At 40.2% G+C, this 22,468-nt stretch overlaps 1 protein-coding gene across 2 annotated transcripts; it reads right to left on the reverse strand.

The window, feature by feature from the left end:
- Window positions 1–1,639: 1,639 nt before the first annotated feature.
- DCTN4 (dynactin subunit 4) lies at window positions 1,640–19,899 on the reverse strand. Of its 2 annotated transcripts, XM_053462959.1 has the most exons (14): window positions 19,748–19,899; window positions 13,783–13,853; window positions 12,855–13,033; window positions 11,303–11,346; window positions 10,941–11,048; window positions 9,908–9,928; window positions 9,341–9,414; window positions 8,954–9,066; window positions 8,744–8,853; window positions 8,586–8,659; window positions 7,657–7,711; window positions 7,404–7,511; window positions 3,655–3,752; window positions 1,640–2,027 (listed from the first exon to the last, which is right to left on the reverse strand). In XM_053462959.1, exons 1-14 carry the CDS (start codon window positions 19,880–19,882, stop codon window positions 1,805–1,807), a joined length of 1,413 nt encoding a protein of 470 aa, XP_053318934.1. In that variant the 5' UTR covers window positions 19,883–19,899; the 3' UTR covers window positions 1,640–1,804. The 2 variants fall into 2 exon arrangements, with proteins under 2 accessions (XP_053318934.1, XP_053318935.1); XM_053462960.1 differs by lacking the exon at window positions 9,908–9,928.
- Between the last annotated feature and the right edge of the window lie 2,569 nt (window positions 19,900–22,468).

The following is a 22,468-nucleotide window of genomic DNA, read 5'->3' on the forward strand; positions in this document are numbered from 1 at the left end:
CACAGGTCAGACATTGTTTGATCAATCTGTGCTCAGCTCAGGAAATAAAACATGAGTGCGTTCCAAGCTATGATTTTCAGTATTTTATTAACATTACTATAAAGCATACATAACATTCAAGCAATAAGTCATACCATGTTTTATCTCACATGTGTACAGATAATTATCTCATAAGGTAAGTGCATAATGGGTGCTCTTATAACATGGCCAACCAAAAGAGTATTTGAGACTTACATGTTGGTTTCATGTTTTGCTTATTGTAACTATATACCACAGAAAACTTATGACTTGACAAAGACCATGTATAGCAACCATTAATTCTGATTTCACTTAACAACAACTTAGGGAAACAATAGTAGTACTAGAATCCCCTTACATATGTTCATAGTCATCCTGAAGAACACATCTGAGGAAGGTCCATTCATCTGTTTCTGTATTACATGTAAATTAAGAGGTTGCCCAACAAGCTGTACTGACTGCAGCTAGGGATAGTTTTCAGTGAACCTATACACTATTAGGACTTGTACTCATCTATTTCTAGAGGAACATTAGAAAAATGTTTCATGTTTTAAGGGTACAGCAAAGCCCACCAGTTGGCTTATTTGCCACCTACAGAAGAGGGCAGGTAGATTTGCAATACTTATTAAGAAATTTGAGCATATTAGAACCACTAAAGTTACTTAGATTTTATGCATTCTATGTTCTTTTAATGCTTGCTTTAAAAGAAGCACACATTAAACCCTTTGTGTGGGAAAGAACGTTGGCTAAACATTTCTCGAATTAAAACACAGGACACTTTTTTGTTTTGAACACTATAGCTTTAACCACATAAATAGCAAAGCTACAGAAATGATATTTCCATACGACAGAGTTCCACCCATTAAAACATCTGTACAAATTAGCACAGGTTATATTATACTGATCATCATCTAATCTAAATGAATGGCCCAGTTTTATATTTTCTTAAAATAGTTCAATAGTACAGAATCTTCAGTGTTGTATTAATAAAATTACTAAGAACAAGACAGACATGCACCTGCCCCGTTGCTTATTACCGGTAGGTGTTTATTTAGTGTATTTTAACTGGTGGAGAAGTCAAGGGACATTTAGGGGACTACTTGTGCAACCAAAATGCCAATAACAAAAAATCCATAGTGAACAAAATAAATATATTAAGATTCCTTACAATAAATTGCTGAACCATTTTTGAATGTTTTCTTTTAAATATTTAAACAGTTATTATATAAAGTTACATATAATTAGTGTAAGGAACCATGAGCTTTCACATGCATTTTTGTTACTACACACAGGAGACCGGTAAAGCCAGTCTTAATGGCAACAAGACAAAAGCAATTTTCAAGCCGCACTGCTGCGTAAATGAAACTAAACCTTTTACCAGGCCCTACTGCATTCATGGTTTTAAGCTTTTTAATCAAAAGGACCCTACTATTTAGATTGCAGATACAATATTTTAATTATCCTCATTTTTCAAATCCAAATACCTTTTCAAGTTTCGCTTATGTAAGATGTGGTATTGTAGTGCCTCTTTTGGTGTAGAGTTTCTGTATATTTATATAATTACACATACATACAGACAGAGGTTACAGGAAAAGCTAAAGCAGTCATGCTCTCACCCCACTTATGGTGTAACTGCTTTATTAAAACACAGCTCAACAGAAACTTTCAGATACATGAACATGGAATGGCAGAACCTCCACATGTTGACCCATTTGCTATTGAGAGGAAATGCCGCACTCCCTCTCCTATTCAGTTGTTCATCTATAGGAACTAGAGTGCCATTTCTTTATAAGGGTGGAGGGACCACAGGGCCGAGGTCGAGGTCTACGTGGTGAGTGAGCCACACAGTTTCAGAGCTGGATTCGTTATCTTCCACTGGTCGGATGGGAGCCGCCAGGTTTCGAAACTCGTGTTTGAGCTTAAAGCTCACTATCACTTTTCCTTTTTCTTCAAGGGGAGTGACTCTGATGAAAATACCAACTTTATTGGCCTTTCTGAAGGCAACAACACTGTAACAAAACAAAAGGTCATTCTTAGTATCACATGAATCCAATACCAAATTTTTATCTGGTGCACAAGCTCTGAAAGGGCTTGCAGTTATAAAACATTGTTTAAGAGTCTGTACATCACAAACAATATATACCATATTGACTCGATTATAGGCCGCACCCTAAAAGTTAGGTGCTTTTTTAAAGAAAAATTTTGATTCTTAGTGTAATAGATATGCTGCCACTCTGTCGCCGCTCCCCCCCCCAGATATGCTGCCACTCTGCCTCCAAGATGTGCCCCCCCTAGACTTACCAAAGCAGACTCCCGGATGTCTTGCAGGGTCAGCAGGGGACATCTACGCAATACGCGTATACAACTTACGGTGCCGGAACTTCTGCCGTGGGAAGCACCGGCAAGGGAGATTGTTAAAGCGCATCACACAGACGCTCACTGGCAATGCGCTTTAACAAGGGAGATTGTTAAAGCACTTCGAGCAGATGTGCCGGCAGCGGAGGTTGTTCACGCGCATCGCCGCAGCCGGTGAATGTCTGCGCTTAGACAATCTCCCATGGCGGCGCTCCACCCGTGGAAAGTGCTGGCAGGGGAGGCTGTCTCAGCGTATCGTAGAGTAGGATGCAGTTCCCCTGCAGCGCTGCGGGGGATCTGTATCCTAACCCTGCTCGGCCACCGGAGTTGCATGTCCCGGGCGTCTGGCAATACGAATTGCGCATTCCTGCGCTAAACCCCGATATAAGTGGGGGGGGGAGTGCAGCCTATATTCGGGCAAATACGGTATATTATATTATATACACACACACACACACACACACACACTAATGCACAGTAACAAATTTTCTTCATTATGCAATTTATGTCTCGATGCATAGAAAATATGTACATGTTCTTATCCTGCAGGATTAACAAAGCATCTTGCAAGAAATTTTTCTCACGCCACATCCTGGCAACTGGCCATCATAAAGTCAGTGGGATATGAAGAGCATCCAAGTAGGGCATCTTCAAACGACGCCGTATGTGCTGTGCTGCATGGCACAAAACCTTACATGGCACTTACAAGGAACTGGGATCACCTAGCATTTTCAGAGTTCTTATGTGAGAAATATGGTTATGTTTCCATAGTAGAATCATAACATGAAGATGATCTGTCTGCTGACAGTGTGACCTCCAGAAAGATAGGAAACATGACAGTTTAGCTATCAGGAAGATAGGGGGTGGTTGGTATCTGTACATTTGTAATACCATGGGGGCCCCTGAGTTATTAATGTATGATAGACCATAATAAAAATATGCAGTACACAATCATAGAAGTGCATGGAATATACACTTTGGAAAGGGGACTATAGCATCTGAAGATTCCCATGAATCTTTTTTTTGTGTGAAGTTTTCTATATTTTGACCTTGTTTATTTTTATTGCAGTTTTGTATTCTTTTTTTCGTGCTTTCTATTCATACTATGTAGACTTTGTAGAATAAAGTCACTTCAAACAAGCATTAAGACATATGCAGCATCACTATACAAAATTGTTTCAAAAGCAAAGTTTACTAATGTCTAAATATATCAAACCTCTGATTCAAAGACAAGAGAGTTTCATGTAAGATGGAGAAATGTATAAAAGGTCAGATTCTTACTCTGGATCATCCTGGAAATCTTGTGGCTCAGCCAACTCATCGTATTCTGCTGCTGCATCCTTACCAGCTAAAACCAGTTCCTTGGTTGGTACAATAACCTAGAACGACACGGCAGATTAAAAAGAACATCTCACGTGTTAACGATTTTGTCTGCTTAGGCACAGATCACATAATCGCCTTGCAACACTTTCAGGAGAAGTTCCCTTCCCTTAGAATACACCCCTTGCACTATATACAACTTCATCCCCTTGGGATCATAGCAACCCCCTTCATAGGTTAACATACTCCAATCCATCAGGTTCTCTCACAATGTGTTCTATGGTCAGATTAGACATATTATAATTTAGGATCCCTTGTGACAGGGTCTACCTGGTTGGAGGAAAGACCAGATGCAGAGCTAGATAGACTCGTCGAAGATACCATTTTAAACTTAAAAATCTTGGTTTCTCGCTCATACAGTGAAACGTTCTTCAAGATTTTACATTGAGCGTTCGTAACTCCAAAGCCATATGTTGCTGTTGGTTTGGGGGACTGCTCTAAGTGTTCCAAATATGCAGAACCAATTTACGGGGAGACTTGAGAGAATTTCAAAACACAATACAGGTATTAAGTATCCAATTTTGTTTAAAGGTAGAATGGGCTATTTTGGGGATTTTGTCAGCCCCAACTGTCAGACCATGCACAGCCAGAGTATTTAACCATTTCGCCACTTAGCAATAAATGCCATCCTGGCTCTGTGGCTACACTCCAGCCCGACAATCCTTGATATGGCCCTAATCCGGCTGAGTTTCATGTTTCATATGGCTTGAGCCAGCTCTGTATAGGCAAGTGAAAGCTAAACCTTTTTTTCACAAATGGTCTACATTCATAATCACTATGGAAGACTCTGTAAAACTCTCTCTCACATATCTTTTGATCCACCAGTTGGTTCTTCAAACATAAAGAGGTTTGCCTGGAGGGTAATTTAGAGACTGGGTAAATCTGGGGGTCCCTTGAGCCCACCCATCTTTATCAGAAGATGAATCATTACTGGTTTATAATGACTCCCCCCCTTTTTTTTGCATTTGTTCCATGATGCTTCCTTTGTCAATGCCAACTCTAGAGATGATAAATCTCTTTCTGTATAAGCCTTTGCTAATCATCAATATTGTGACTGTTTACGTTGCAATATCTTTACAATTACGTCTAATGTGTACCTTGCATGGCATTTTTACATGTTTGTTTTTTTTCCTTTGTTTTGCCTATACGGGGGTCATTACATGTACCACATCCTCTTTCAATAAAAATTAATTATAATAAAATGTATGCAGGGCCGGACTGGCCCACCGGGATACCGGGAAATTTCCCGGTGGGCCGGAAGGTCCGTGGGCTGGGCGGCCATGAAGACAGCCGCTGAGCTGCCCCCCAGGCTGCCCGAAAACTAATCAAAGCAGCCGCTGGGTGCTAATGCGGCCGGCCACCCGGCCGGCATCAGCACCCAGCAGCCGTGTGCGATGGCCGCTTAGTGATGGGAGCAGTGTGAGGGATGAAAGCTCCGCCCCCTCGCACTGACCTTTCACCCCTCACGCTGCTCCCATCACTATGCGGCCATCAGATTGCTGGGAATGTAATCTGAACGGCCGATGCGTGCTGATGCTGCCGGCCGGCTCTGCTTTAATAGTTTTTTTTTTACTTTATATGGAAAGCCGATCCAGCTTACCATATAAATAAAAAAAAAAAGTACTAAAGTAGCTCCGGCCGGCGGCATCAGCACGCATCGGCCGTTTAGATTACATTCTCGGCAGTCTGATGGCTGCATAGTGATGGGAGCCGCGTGAGGTGGAAGCTCCGCCCCCTCGCACTGTTGCAGCACCGGATGTCAGGTCAGTGGCATCCTGTCAGCATAGAGGAGAACAGTGTGCAGCTACCAGGAAGTCAAGAGAAGTAGAAGGTGAGTAAAATAATGTACTTTTTGTACTGTATAATGTTTTTTGTATTTGTTAAAAACAAAAAAAAAATCGGCATGTGTGTGTATGTAAGTGTGTCCCCCTATATGCCACTCTGCCTCCAGAAATGCCTTATATCCCCCTATATGCCACTCTGTCCCATGATATGCCTTTTAACCCCCTATATGCCAGAGTTGCATATAGGGGTATAAGGCATTTCTGGATGCAGAGTGACATATAGGGGGTCAAAAGGCTTATCTGGCAGAGTGGCATAAAGGGGGTTAAAAGGTATATCATGGGGCAGAGGAGCATATAGGAGGGTATAAAGCATATCGGGGAGGCAGAGTGGCATATAGGGGGCATAAGGCTTTTCTGGAGGCAGAGTGCCCCATGATATGCCTTTTAACCCCCTTTATGCCACTCTGCCTCCAGAAATGCCTTATACCCCCCTATATGCCACTCTGTCCCATGATATGCCTTTTAACCCCCTATATGGCAGAGTGGCATATAGGGGGTTAGAAGGCATATCATGGGACAGAGTGGCATATAGGGGTATAAGGCATTTCTGGATGCAGAGTGACATATAGGGGGTCAAAAGGCATATCTGGAGGTGGAGTGGCAAAAAGGGGGTGGCATATGGGGGGTATAAGGCATTTCTGGAGGCAGAGTGACATAGGGAGTAAAAGGCATTTCTGGAGGCAGAGTGGCATATAGGGGATTAAAAGGCATATTATGGGGCAGAGTGGCATATAGGAGGGTATAAAGCATATCAGGGAGGCAGAGTGGCATATAGGGGGGCATAAGGCTTTTCTGGAGGCAGAGTGCCCCATGATATGCCTTTTAACCCCCTTCATGCCACTCTGCCTCCAGGAATGCCTTATACCCACTAAATGCCACTCTGTCCCATGATATGCCTTTTAATCCCCTATATGGCAGAGTGGCATATAGGGGGTTAGAAGGCATATCATGGGACAGAGTGGCATATAGGGGGTATAAGGCATTTCTGGAGGCAGAGTGGCATATAGGGGGTTAGAAGGCATATCAGGGGGCAGAGTGGCAAGCCTGGGGGCAGAGGTGCATAACTCGGGGGTAGGTTGTCAAATGAAAGGAAATAAAAACCAAACCTGTCTCAATCATAGCTTTTATTAAATATGGAAAAAAATAGTCTACATGAATTAATAAAGAAATAAAAGTTTCTCACCAGAATATCGTGAAGAATAATGTGATCAGTGTTTTGTTCCACTGAATAAAATGGAACTCTTTCATCTAAAAATGTTCGCAGTAGTAAATGTTTTGATCCCATTATGTGTAATGTATTTCATTTATTAGGGCCTTTTAACACTTTTGCTTTCTGGCATTTTAATACAAATAATGAGATAAAAAGAATGGCACATAGTGTGACTCGGGTGTGTATAAGGGGTGCGTGTGGGTATAAGAGCTTCACCGTGAGATAAACTATATGGGGCTGGTCTCCAAATTTTTCCAGGGCTGCTTTTCAGTCCCAGTCCGGCCCTGAATGTGTGTCTCACAAACGGTCCTTAAAGAGCAACATGAATTTGTTGTGCTGCATTGTCAAGAAATAAACTCATTAACGGACCAGCGTCACTTATTACATAACATTATTTACAGAATGCCAGCGGGTTCAATGATGAGAAAAGAAAAACAAAACAAACATTGTACAGGTGTGTGTAATTATCTATAAGTTCTAGTTTTGAAAAATTTCTAGTATTGAAAGATTATTCCCCCTCCCCAATCGGGAAAATACAGAAATGTAGTTGTAGATTATTCTTAGCAACGTTTCCTAATACACATTTGGGGCTGTACCTTGGCTGTGCTATGGAGGTCATCAGAATCCCCCTCTTGACAAGGGAATAAGGTCAGATGTGTGAGATTTTCCACAGGATTTGTCAGAGTCAGCAGGACTTGGCTCTCCTAACCCAAATAAATACATAAATCAATCAGAAAGTGAACATGGCCTGCGATGGATAATGCTAATGTAGGTACATGAATTATTTTATCTGTGCTTTATAGATTTTGGCACATTACATATGTTTAATAGTAAATACAAGATACGCACCTTCATATGACGCAAGTTCGGAATGGACATGATCCTCACCTCAGGGATGTAGCTCCTGCTCAAAGAAATGCAACAAGCCACACTGTCAAAACGGGTCCCCATTGTAACTGCATGCAAAATTAGCAATGAATGCCTCCCTATTAACGTGCCTCTACTGAAACTAGAAAGTGTAAGCAGGAGGCAAACTGCTGCAAATAGTATGTATGCTAGTGTTCAGTTGGCATGCAAGCAATTGGATGCTCTTACTCATGCTCAATAAAACGTGGGTGCTACCGAGCACGTAAGGGAGCTTAGTTAAAAGGGACGCTCCAAACATATGCACTTGATAGCGGAGAGGTACCTCTGCAGATTCCCAACACATGCATTTGTCCCTCTGCCCATCCCCAGGACTCAGTTCTCAGCTAAACCTCACTTGCACAAGAGCCCCGTGTGCAAGTGCAGAAATGGCTCCAATTGATTTCAGTTGGAGTATTTCCCTGCCACAACCTGGTTGCTTCCAGAGCTACAGCTTCTTATTTAGGCGTGCTTTATTCGTTATTAAATATGAGTATTTAAAGTATTCTCAAAGTAGGAAAAGGTGTCTTATGTAGGTAGTACAAGTTTACCGGTCCAGTCTGTATATCTACAAAGTCTGATCCCTGATCAATTCAGGGTTATGTATATTTTTTATCATAGAAAAGAGCATGAGAAAGTAGACTCATCAAACTATACTTCCCAGGCCTTGTATGCATCCAAAAGGAGAAACATGCAGTGACAAATCAAACTTATGTTTTCTAAGCATGTCTGCTTTTGTTACATGACAACTAAGAATTCTTCGAAAATATAATTAGGGATGAAGCAAAATCTTGATTCGGCAGAGCAAGTGAAACAGCACAAAAGAAAAACATTTTTAAGGAAATCATATGGTGTAGCAATCTTCTAGTACTCACAGAGCCACCAGCTGGATCTTAAACTTGATGGATGTTGGATTAAACTCTGGCTTGCTCAGGTTATGTTCACATTTCTGTCAACAATTAAAATACCAACATTTAAGTACTTGCTGAAAGCAGGCAATGTTACAGATAAACCACTCTTGGGATTTATGTACCCGGCATCGCAGGGAGCGCTTGATTAAGAGATGTTTGTGGCGAGGGTGAAGTTGTGAGGCACGTATGGGTTGGAAGTCAGGCTGCAGGAGACGCTGATCCAGAGTTGTAACTTAAAATAGAAACAGATGTTAGAAATTTTGTTACAGTCGGATTAAAAGAAATGGAAAGAGGTTTTCCAGGCAATTGACTAAAAACATTAAACCCAATACCTTCTGTCAAGTTGATAGGTCTTGTATAATAGTCTTCTGGTAAAGGTTCTACCTCTTCCACTGCTTGAGCTGGCTCAATCTTTACCTCTTTCTGCTCTTCTCCTTCTTTGAGACTAAAACCATAAAGAAACATTAATGAATATTTAAATTAAGAGTAGTTTGAGAGAAAGGACAATTTTTTTTAATTCTTATATTCATACATACACACACATGAACTGCCAACACATATTTGGGTTGACATTTTGAATTATTTTTAGAGCCACCTATTACCCAGTTTCAACTGTTTTTCCAACAAAAAGCTAATTAAAGGAAAATAATGAGACAGCCCCAAACTGACTTCTAGGTTGCCAAACAGTTACAGTAATATGAATGTTTGAATCAACGTACGTCAATCCAGCCAGGGGAGTGATTGGAACTCCGGGTCTTTGGCGCTGCAGTCGTGTTCCTCGGCCATATTTATCCTTTAGGAATAACAATTTAAAATTAACATCACAACAGGGTATAGATTAATTCATGCATGCTAACCGGGCATAAAAAGATTTAATAAATGCATTCTTACTTTAGAATAGCACAGATCATTTTATTATTTTACCAGATGCTCTCAGCTCCAGCCATTAATTGGCCATTTGTGAAATTGGTAACAGTGCCTGGTTTTGGTGTTTTATTTCCCCCTGGGTTCTACTCTGAGTCAATGGAGATCTGTTGAATTCAGCAGAAACCCCTTCATTTGCTGACAACTCCCACTGAATATGGGTAACAAACCTGGCAGCGTCTGTGCAATACAGTGAAACCTCAGCCTTCTTCTAAATACAAGGTAAAATAAAACTTAATAGAACGCAGTTTAATAAATTAATTCCCGGGTGTGATTTTATAGTACAAGCTATCGCCGCTGGAGAGGTCTGCATGGGGATTGTGAATGTTATGAAGGATGCAGTAATGGAGTCTTTAACTTACCGCTACATGAATTGTGTGTTGCTGTGGAATAATCCCAAAATGTACCCGCAGAGCGCAAATAAGGCAAAGACAAAAGATTAACAGTAAGACAAGAACGGCACCATGAAGAGTTTTCTTGTAACCTTCCAGTTACAAGGAAGATTTGTTAGCACTGCATTAAAAGGACTCTGTTAACACAGCTTTTAGCATCCTTAAATATTTTTATTCAAAACGACCTACTGCTTGGGTTGCGTGTTTTTCAATCAAAATCAATGTAACTATATCAATACGTACTAGTTTTAATGACAATTTAACCTTAGTGAAGCAAAATTCGGTTGGGAAGCAAACTAGCATATCAGTTTCCTGACCGAAAGTCCAATCCTCTTCATTTCCTAGCCTTATAAAGACTGTTTGAATCAAAAAGGTATACTAATTTAACAGAAGGGGAACAACTTAATTGGTAGGAATAATGTATTAAACGCCAGAGACCAGGAAGTTAAGATGTGACTGTGGGCTTTTTTGGGTTACTAAGCTTGGTTTGCAGGTTTTGGCATACTGAACATTTTTATTACCTTGCTTCAACACAACTCTATCCTCACTGTTTTACCATAACATACATTAACAGAATTTCTAGCATGCGGGTACAGACATCTCCACCTTTCAGTTTTACTGGGTAAAAGCTAAGCCAATAATAAACTATTAGAATGCATGTGATATCTGGATAGTACACATAGATCCCTATATGAAGGATCAGTTTTTGAGATTATTCTATTTCTAGAAAGTGGTGATCTTACATGAGGTAGGAGATTTTATATATATATATCAAATAATTATCTTTTGATAATACCTTTTTTATTGGACTAACAGAATTTTGAAATGACAAGCTTTCTGGAGCTCTTCTCCCTTTCCCTTAAAAGCCCAATAAAAAAGGTATTATCACAAGATACTTATTTAATCTGTTATTTGATATTGACACCACTGGACTAATAGGGCTACAACATCTACTCTATAAATATTTAACATCGGTTAGTATTCTGCTTAAAATAATACTTACAGAAAACGCCAGTGGCATGTAATTGCGGCGGCGCACTAGCTTCTTACGGTCACGCTCAATCTTCTCCTTCTGTGCCAGCTGCTGGTAGTACTCCAACAATTTGTTAATCTATCAAGAATACAGGCGACATAATTTATTGACAAGCTATGTAAGGTGTTCTATTGTCCTCTATCAGCAGAACAGTAATAAAGACTTATGTCGCAAGCCTGCAGATGTTGCTGAATCTGCATTGTATGACCGGAATAATTACAGTTCTCTGCTTTGTACGAGAGTGTGGGAAGATCAGAGAGTAAATTGCACCCATGGACGTGTTTGACGCTTGCATAACTTTTGCCTAACCACTGTCTCACCCACTTGCTTACCCTTTGGGTGTGCGCGTTCTCAGGCTCCTGCCAACCACCACTGGCTGAAAAACAAAAGCATAATAACCATTTTACTCTTTGCAACAACCAACAACAATCTATTTATTTTTATTTTTTTCCAGGACAAGAAGGCCTTTCTTTAGATGCCATTATTTTGATTGTATCTTATAATTACCTATAAAACAAAGTATAAAATATGGTGAAAATTGAGAGAGGGACTTTCTGATTTTTACTTGAAACATCTCTTACTCATCTACAAATGTGAATGAAAAAAACTGCTAAATAGATCCTACTATTTGTCCTGAGTTTAGAAATACCGAATGTTTTAGGTTTTTTGCATGTTATAGGACAATAAGTACAAGTAGCATATTGCTATTTCAAAATCATTTTTTCACATGTGGTCGTTCTGCCACATGTCCTATTTGGGTCCGTTTAATTTACCTCACCAAACCATATATTTTTGTTGCATATCTATCTTTGGAGATTGATCAATCCTGGCAATGTATAGATTTTTTTGTTCTTACAGATATGTGAATTTGGTTTTGCACACACTCATTGGTGTTTTTTCGTTACACTAATACACAATTATATTCACAATATATACACATATTTTTGAAAAAGAAATACATTTTAACCCATTCCAGGCACTAATTCTACTACCAGCCATAATCAATGTTTGTGGTTGTAATATGTTAGTCACACCCCCCCAAACATTGTAAATTTGGTATGAATTTACCGCTCCTGGTATATGTCACTGTTGGGTTGTTTGGGCACTAAAAGGCCACATTTGGGACGAGTGCATTTTTAAAATCAGAATTCTGATTTGTGGTTATTTGGGAGATCTATGAAGCTGGTCAGTCTGCACACATGTCCTATTTTTGGAACATCTTTGAAAACAGCCAATTCGATTTACCCCATCAAATCGTAGCTTTTATTTTTATTTATAAATTAGACATCCCATGGGCATTTAACATGCCAGTGTATTAACTCTTTTCATGTAAAGATATAGTGCTAGTTTAAGGAACTGTGAGGAATTACTTTTACTGATTTTTTTTGTTTAACTATTTTTTTTCAGATTCTCTTATTCATTTTACTAAATCACATTCTCATTAGAAAGCTGGACTCCACAGATTTGCATGGATGAGTTCTCAAGAAGACCGCCATCTTGCAAGAGGCTCTCTAGAGCAGTCAAGGCGCGTCCCGGATTGTGTTTTCCGTGTCGCCGAATGCTTCGCTACCGAGGCATTTCAGCGACACCATTTAAGCTTAGGAGGCAGTCGTTGAATTTTTTTTTTTTTTTTTTTTTTTAATTAGGCAACATGAGCACCTGCCAATGTACAAAACTACAATAATGAATTGGCACCCATCACTTAACCAGAACACTAGTCTCATTTGGCTTCACTTAACCATAAATCAGAAGCCAGCAATACAGTATATTTTCCCCAAAATAGGAACATTTACTAGAATCTTGTTAAAAGTGAATATTAACGCTTTTGTACTTTTGTGAGAAGCTTAGCTTTTTGGATACTTTTGTGTTGGACAAAATCCTTACCTACTGACTTATCAGCCATACCAACGTCTCTTGATGTCCAACGACAAAACCCACAAGCCAGATAATAAGCTTTCTTCATTGTGGTTTTGGCTGGGTCATCTGGGAGTGGCGCTGGGATGCTAGTAGCTCGAGTGGAAAGGGTATGCATGCAGCAAGGACAGTCAAAACAGTTGGCACATCTGTAATTTGAAAACATTGGCTCAATAACCATTTTAAAATAAAATAATCCCTCATCTGCTCATATATTCATTTGGACATCAGGGATCTAAAAATCATCCTCTCTAACAAAAATTTTACCGTTTGGTGTGTATACGCCCGTAGTAGTTCTGTTTAGGATTTACGCACATAGAATTCTATGTTTCTGATGTGACCAGCGTTTGTAGCTCTTTAATATCACACAAGAGATACAACACATGGGAAACATATTTATATATTCCTGGAATGGGACGCTACAGTCAATACATGCACTTAAACGTTATTTCAATGAAAGCACTTTGCTACAACCGACTGCTTCAAGGAAGGAATGTCAGATAATGGAAGAAAGAGCAAGATATTGCAGAATTTATATATACACTAGTTACACTTCTATTGTAGGGATGTCAGGGACATTAGACACCTAAAGCGTAAATTAACCAACCCCCACCTCCCTTCACAACAAAAACAAAACATGACTACAGATATAATCCTGCTGTAAAAGGATCACTAAACAAGCACAAGTAATGTTAGAGGATTAAGAAGTTATATACTGTTTTACATTTATTACAGTTGTGGGCTTGGTATATAAATTAAAACGCAACTTTGTTTCTACAAGCAATATAAATTATGTTTTTAAAAAAATGTTCAGCATAAAGACAGTCAGTCAACTAACACTAATTGCGCACCAAGTAGCATCTACAACAACTAGAGAAACTTCGATGTGAACACAAACCTGTTCTTTTTCAATTTGGCCTCAGCTGAGGGCATATTCTCCAAACAGCTGGGGCAGTAGTGAGAGTCCACCTGTGGAACACACGAGATATCATAGGCAAGTGCTATACTGTAACATAAATACACGCTTACACCACACTCACATGTACACACTGGCTAAACACACGCCCTTTAACACTACGCATACATACATACACACACACACTGAATCTGGCGCTATACATTTACACACACCGAATCCGACACTACAGTATACACACACTCACAGACTTTAACCCCCTTTGAATGAACCCCCCATGTTTATTGTCAAAATGTACAGACTTTCAGCTGTTTTCAATAAACAAATCAAACAGCATATACAAACATGTTACATATACAAAAATACACCTAACAAAATGCACACGGAGTCTGACACTATACATATACGCACACTAACACTACAGTATGCACACAGATTCCAGCACTATACATATTAACACATATAGAGCGACTGACACTATAGCATACACAAATACCGTATTTGCTCGATTATAAGACGAGCCCCCAAAATCTGAATATTAATTTATGAAAAAAGAAAAAGCTTGAATATAAGACGACCCTATAGAAAAAAGTTTTACCAGTAAATGTTAATTCATGTAAACTATGTGAACAATTTTTATTTAATAAAAGCTATGATTGAGAAAACATTTTGTTTTTATTTCCTTTTTTTCAACCTGCCCCCCAGTTATGCACATCTGCCCCCCGGCTTGACACTCTGCCCCAGAAATGCCTTATACCCGCTATATGCCACTGTTCCCCATGATATGCCTTTTGACCCCCTATGTGCCACTCTGTCTCCAGAATTGCCTTATACTCATGCCAGAGTGGCATATAGGGGGTTAAAAGGCATATTATGGGGCAGAGTGGCATATAGGGAGGTATAAGGCATTTCAGGAGGCAGAGTGGTGTATAGAGGGTTAAAAGGCATTTCACAGAGCACTCTGCCTCCAGAAATGCCTTATGCCCCCCATTTAACACTCCCTCCCCCCTCCAAACTTACCGGAGCTTCCGAGTGCCCGGTGCGTAGTCCGGGCAGCGTGTAGAGCTCTACGCGATTCGCGTAGACAACTTCCGCTGCAGCCGGGAGGAGGTGGGGTTAAAATCGAGTGGAGCTCTACACGCTGCCCGGACTAAGCACCGGGGACTCAGAAGTACCAGTAAGTTGGGGGGGGGGGGGTAGAGACAGGAGGATCCAGGTCCCCTGCATCGCTGCGGGGATCTGGATCTTAGTCTCATAGTCAGACCTAGTTGAGGTCTGATTATAAAACGACCCCGATTATAAGAGGGGTATTTTTCAGAGCATTTGCTCTGGAAAAAACCTTGTCTTATAATCGAGCAAATACGGTACACTCACACAGACCAACACTATTCATTTATAAATTCCGACACTATAGTATACAATCATAATATTGCCCTCATGAAGACCTGCCACATCGCTGCCTATCTTCTGCCATCGTGAATCTTGCACCCATCACTTTCATGTGGGCAGCAGGTGCATTATGTAACCCCACTGGGGGCCTCACTATTCCTGATTCATGATGGCAGACCTGGCCAGTCCTCCCCCCTTGCCCTGCATAACCCTGGGCTGCAGGAAGTGGTTTCTAGTCGCCATGGCAACCTGGAACCCAGGGTTTGCCGAGCCCTGTACAGAGCCATTGTGTTCCTAGTATTTTCTCTATTGGGTTACTTGATGTTGACACCAATGAGGTGCCCTGCAAAAGTCTAGTGGCCCTGGCTGGAACTCATGTTCAGTCTACGTGTTCATGTGTGTCCTGCACCCTTCCCTCATCCACAGCCTTTTGAATCTGGAAGTAGCATCCGCCAACAAAGGGTAGTTGTTTCTAGAGGCAGAGATTAAAGTGGTGCAGAGGTAGAATGGCTGAGCAGAGCCATTAGAAATTAGAGCTGGACGAGTTGAAATGTATGTCATGTGCCAAGTGTTCTCATCAGAAATACCGTATTTATCGGCGTATAACACGCACTGGTGTATAACACGCACCCCCATTTTTGAACAAAAAAACTGAACAAAAAAAACTTCATCAGAATCACTGCTATCTGGGAAACCACACACACACACACACACACACAGTAACACACACACACACACAGTAAGACACACTCACAGTAAGACACACTCACACTCAGACACACTCACACTCAGACACACACACCCTAACCCCCCTTCTCAGGATCTCCCCTCTCTCTCCCTAACCCCACCCCGGTCACTTACCTTCAACTCCTGTGTTGGAAGCGTGAGGCGTTTGTCTCGGGTGCCGGCGCTTCACTGCTGAGCGCCGGCACCCGAGACAAACGCCTCACGCTTCCAACACAGGAGTTGAAGCGCTGAGGCAGGCGGCGGCAGCGGCTGCTGCTGAGGCTGAGGCAGGCGGCGGCGGCTGAGGCAGGCGGCAGGCGGCTGAGGCTGGCGGCAGGCGGCAGGCGGCTGAGGCTGAGGCAGGCGGTGGCCGCCAGCAGAGGAGTCCTGGATTTCTGTCAGTCAGGGGGGCCCGAGAGTTGCCGAGCGGTCGTCTTCAGCAACCGCTCGGCACCCCTTGGGCCCCCCCTGACTGGCAGAACTCCAGGGCCCGGTCGCAGTTGCGACCCCGGTAGTTCCGCCACTGGCTCTAGGATTTATCGGCGTATAACACGCAGGTAAGGTTTCAGCTTCATATTTTAGTTAAAAAAGTGCGTGTTATACGCCGATAAATACGGTAATTAGGAAAATGTACCTTTTTGTAAAGAATTTGTTCTGAAAAAGGGTTGGGCATTCCACAACACAATAAAACTATGAGTGATGTTACATAGTTAATTAAAAAAATATATATAGTACATCAAGTTCAACCTTTCCACAAACCTATATTAAGCTGATCCAGAAGATGACAAAAACCAAACAAAACACAGTAATTTAATCTTAAAGGGGAAAAAAAAGCCTTTGACTGTCGGCTTCACCCTGTATCAACATTACCTTATCTACTTGTACTTGCAGTAACTGCATGTGCATTTCAAATTTAGAAAATGAGTTTGGATGGCAGTCTATTACACGATTAAACCGCCCTAACAGTAAAGAAACCTTCCCTATGTTGATGATGAAAACTTATTTCGTCCTATCTTAAGCAATGCTCCTGTGTTGTCTGGACAGCAGGATTTATCCTAGAAGGCCTCTGTATTGAAGTTGAACATACTTGGAAAGGTTTATCATATTCCCTCGAAGAAGTCTTTTCTCCAGAGAAAACAATCCCAATAAATGAAAATGTCCATTCCTTCTGAACATTTTATAGCCCTTCTCTGAATCAATTTCAATTTCCAATATGTCCGTTTTTTGTACGGGTGCTATGGATTTTGTAGCACTGATGCCAGTACTGGATACAACATATTTCTGTGTAAATTCTGTATATTTCTCCTCCCTTCGTAATACTGTTCACATACCTGATCATGTTTGTTAGAGAAAGGGGGAAAATTGTCTTAACATCTGAGTATGCGTGTTTCCTATCTTTCCATAAATAAACCCAAATCTGCACATGCATAATAATATATTTAGGGAAATTAAAAGATTGAACAACCTGCTCTACAGATCTTAAGGATATCCAAAATTTATAGAGGAATGTGTGTACTAGGTTAGACTGTGAAAATATTCTAAAACATTTAGAGAATAACCAAGCTGGTTTAAAGAAAATCATGAAAAAATACTTTTCCATGTCACTAGTAAATGGTAAGTGATTAGCGCCAACGTTTGGTTTAATAAATACTAATTGCTGTACATACAATGTTAATGAGGCATTACGCTCATGGTGAAATTTTCACAAACGTGACTCTAATTTAATGCCTACCAACCTTTGTCTAGTACCATCTTTAGGGCCACATGCAAGTGCCACTCTTGCATCGCCTGGTGCCATGCTTTTCTAGGACTCCAGAATATTTGCTAGCTATGTATAAGTGTTCTACAACCCTAAATGTTCTAACAGAAGCCAACTGTCCATCCACATCAAATGGATGGAGCAGCAGACAAAATCTGTTACATTCCTAACAGCTTTTAACCCCTTAAGGACAATGGGCGGTCCCTAAACCCATTGAAAGCAATGCATTTTGAGCCCGTACATGTACGGGCTTTGTCATTAAGGGGTTAAAAAATGCTAAACATTTCACCCATAGTGTGCCAGAGAATTTAGAGTTAAAACGGGTTTTTTTCTCGGCCTCAGAAGTTTGCGACAGGGTACCAAGGTGGTTGTGAATCTGACTGCTCCAGCTTAGTGAGTAATCCATATAAAAATACCACAGAACAATTTACAGCATATCTTAATGTGCTGCTGTAGAACATCTTGGATAATAAAATGGCCTGTACTCTTGCTTAGAGTATCATTTGGTTTAGGACCGCCTGTGGATTATTAATCCATTCCATAAAACAGAATGGTTTTTGTAACAATAGTGTTTTTTAACCTGATGACACCACAAACATTTTCACTTGATGCCCCAGGGAGCTGCCGATCTTGCCGCTGCTGAATGCCTCGACATCAAGGCAATACAGCAACAGTGAACAAAGCAATCTAAGATCGCTTTCTAAGCTATTTTAACGCCATGACTTGCCAGGCACGTCACTGGTCGCTAACTATTTTTGCGTGAAGGGTTTGGCACGTCATTGGTTGTTAAGGGGTTAAACTAATGATGTGCCAGGCACGTCAACAGTCAGCGTTTTTTTCCCCCCTCGAGACGTGCCTGGCATGGCACATCATTTGTCATCAAGGGGTTAAAAAACACTATTTAGATATTATTACATTTTTATGTACTGAATTATAGAACTCAGTCTACTATTACAAGACACTACCTCAAAGGGAGTTTACTGTCCCAGAAAGTACCGCTAAGGAAGAATGCATGTACTGCGAGTAGATTAATTCTTAAAAAAAAGGGACATCTCAGCCATTAAACGCATTAATAAATATTTATTGTTGAGATTTGACTGGAATATTCAAGAAAAAAAGTTTAAATGCATTTTCAGTACTACCTTATGGTAGCGTGAGCTTGTGTGACAGTTGTGCAGGGCACACAACATAAAACATAAGAGCTGCTGTCACGGGTTACCCCGACACCCGGAAGGGTGCCTCCGACTGTAACATTAAGGGGGACGTGGACACAAAAGGGTTAATGGAACAACCTGTGTAACATTTTATGGCACCCAGGACAGGACATCTGGCATCCTTTGAAGATGCCCTGCTTGGATGCTCCTTATCTAACTTAATGGTGGGATCTAGCTAGGTTTCTAGACAAACATTTATGGCAGGATGGGTCCTAAGGAAGAAGAAGAAGAAAAAAAAAAACACTGCATTTTCTCTTCTTCCTGCACGATACCATGCTAACCCTTACTATATACCCGATATAGGCATTTAGTATGACGATGTCATAAAAATAAAAACTTAAAAATATACTCTAATATTTAAGTATGCTTTGCATCATTTGTAGCGGTATTGATTGTACCAGATGTGATAATTTTTATATTTTCTATGCGTCCTTAAAGTGGGAAAGCCACTGGCATCTTCGTGGTATCAGTAAAGCAATATGATTAAAATGTTCCAATTGTAAGCAACCATTTTTTGGCTACAAGGAGGCAAACGCAGCAGCAGCAGCAGCAGCAGCAGCAGGCCTACTTAAAAGACTCAAACCCCGGCCTCCTCTAATGAAAGAAATCCACTGACTCGCAGACAATCACCCTCCTCAACTATCCCACGCCTAAATGACATTTACACTCCGGTATCCTGCACATCCAAAAAGGGAAACTCTAATTGGCCAGGAGGCACAGCTTCCCTGACAAGCATTAATGCGCAGCCAATGAAATCAGAGATGAGAGCGCTTCGTGTCACGTCATTGGTCGGAGTGCGTACTATTAGAAACTGTGTCCGGTGATAGATGAAAATAATAAAATAAAACAAAAATATTACCTCGTGAGACACGCATTCTAGTGAGCGCAACGCACTGCAGTAGCGGCAAAAGTAAAGCTGTGACAAAGGGGCCCGGATTTTCTTTTCGCCGTTAACGAGATACAACACCCTCTCCAGCTGAAGCAGCGACGCCATTTTCCACACAGACTCCTCCTAGCAAGTCACTTGAGCGTTCTAGTTGCGCAATTGAATTTTTGGTCACGTGACAAAGCTAGAGAGCGCGCGCCCCCCGCTAGAAAGATCTAGCCACAGCACTGCGTATGTTTATGGAGCAAAATAACGTATAACTATGTCTTCGCATAACGTTTAAAGACTAAAAACGAAACAATATGCGTGATTTATTATTAACTTTTAAAATAATACATAGTAAACTATTCACACACTACATATATAGTCTTCTCTGGAGAGGCTGGCTGGGCCCTTTGACTTTTTTTATTTGATGCCTGCGTAATAAACATGAAAGATCCACCCAAAAAGTTGCTATTGTGCGTGAAAACATTCAGTCATGTAAAATATTGAAAGATACATTGTTTTTCTGTTTACTAATAAATAGATGCAGATTTCCATGAAACTGATTAAAATAGTTCACCTGCCCTAACAAGATGTATCGGTTAGAATTTTATTGTTTAGTAATTTGATGATCATGTAGGACAGAAGTATACTTTTTGTCAAGGATGGGGATATTCCCTCCGAATAAAAATGTTATATTATTATTTTCTTTTATATATATATATATATATATATATATATATATATATATATATATATATATATATATATATATATAAATAGCACCAACAATTTACCCAGTAATGGTTTCATATGTAAGGATTTATTGTTGTTAATGGGGCTAAATGTGGACCAGACCAGTAAGATATTTGAACTGCAAACAGTCAATAATATAGTTATTATAAGCAAGTTGCTCACCCAGTAGAAATGCACGGTACTTGGGTATAGAACCAGTTTGTCATTATATGGTCCTCATTCATAAAACATTTGATATTGCAAACTGATTTAACAGGTTTAAACTCCCAAAACTACTGCCACCACTTTCTTACGTTCAACGTCAAGGCTTTCCCCAGTTCAAAATTAGATTTAGAAAGGATTGTGCCCTGACGCAGTTCCAGGTCATCGAATGGTCAAGCTGGAGTGTTGAGTTATGAGGTGGGATTATGAGATTTTAGGGATACTATTTCTGTCACCACTTTTATGTATCTTCTCCCTACCATTCCTTTGAAGAAGAACGGCTATAGTACAGGAATGGTTTTTAGTTATAGCAATTGCTTATTTGTTATCTAAGCTTGGACAAAACAGAATTTGAGTTGCATTCCCATCACGTGCTGCCCAAGCATTTGCTTACTTTTTAAAAATAAAGTAAGATTCTTATGCATTAATATTTTGAAGGGATCGTAAAATTACATTTTTGTTTAAAGCATGTGTCAAGCTGTTCTGGCAAAGGAATTAAGTAGCAGATTTTCAAGATGCTATTAGGGTCCAAATGTGTTTGAATTTACTTCCTACGATTCATGACAGATTACAATTTTACAAACAAAAGAAGAAAAAATCTCCAAAAAAGGCTAGAGAAATATTCTTACTCTTAAGAACAGTGAGAGGCACTATGTATACAATTAAAAACTGTTTAACACTTTATTGCTAATTTCAGTAGTAAAAAAGTAGTAAATTATTCTATAACAGAGTAGCGGTCACTGACGCCTTCCCTCCATGTTGCTGGATGTTGCATTGATTACAATCTTAATCATGAAATTAAGTGAACAATGTAAGTGAAAAAATATGGCAACCTAAAATATCTTTTTATTAGCCAACTGCTAGAAACAGGAGAAATTACAATAAAATCATTCAAATGAACTGCTACTTTTTAATAGTTCTGCTTTATATAATAGGTTGGATTATTGATGTCATCAATTTTAACCATGTAGAGAGACTTAGAGTATTTCGGGATTGGAAGGGAGGTCATAATAAAATTCAAGATAAGAATCTGCCATAAGCAAATTAGGCATAAAATAAGTATAGGAGGCTGGGTAGGCTGCATGAGGGTGTACTCCGAGATCTCTTTTATTACATGCAAGCATTGTTTGCTTGCTCACATTTGTAGGCTGCATGTGGATGTACTCAGAGATCTCTCTGATTACATGCAAGGATTGTTTGCTTGCTCGCCTTTACTTTCGTCCCATGCACGCTGGACTATTGATATGTACTTTGATTTTACAGTACGCAACAATCTTTGTCAAATGACCATTATTTATCTTGTTGACTTATGTATTTTTTTTTCCAATTATTTTAATGATTTATATAATTATGACCATTCCCAGATGATGCCTCGTCAAAACAATTGTAAAGATTTGTAGAAACAAAAATGTTTCTACATAGATTTATAGAGCTTTCTGGGTAAGTCACTTTGTTGCTTACGGGCATGGTACAGAATCTGCACAACGGGTTAGCATATGGTTTGTTAGGAGGCCCCTGGCCTAGATGAGAGACACAAACAGTACATTGTGCATTGGCCCAGGGAAGCTTGAACTGTAGTAGCCTGTATTCTGACAAGTACATGAACAGTTAGGACTGTGTTCTGGACTGGCCATTGGCATACAAGTGTTTACCGAAAAAGGAAAATGTAGGACAAACAGAGTAAGCCAAAATTCAACAAAAATTGGGCTGTCTCTACATATAGCACAAATAATATAAATAAAACTAACTAAACCA

The sequence above is a fragment of the Spea bombifrons genome, chromosome 4 (genome assembly GCF_027358695.1).
Source record: "Spea bombifrons isolate aSpeBom1 chromosome 4, aSpeBom1.2.pri, whole genome shotgun sequence".
In the NCBI taxonomy this organism is placed as follows: Eukaryota; Metazoa; Chordata; class Amphibia; order Anura; family Pelobatidae; genus Spea; species Spea bombifrons.

Excerpts from the sequence above, each read along its gene's own strand:
- DCTN4 (XM_053462959.1), bottom strand. The coding sequence starts at position 19,882 with ATGGCGTCGCTGCTTCAGCTGGAGAGGGTGTTGTATCTCGTTAACGGC. Across the intron at positions 9,067-9,340 it reads ACTCCCCTGGCTGGATTGAC|TCTCAAAGAAGGAGAAGAGC; the intron begins GTACGTTGATTC and ends TTATGGTTTTAG. Across the intron at positions 7,712-8,585 it reads AAGATCCAGCTGGTGGCTCT|GAGCTACATCCCTGAGGTGA; the intron begins GTGAGTACTAGA and ends TTCTTTGAGCAG.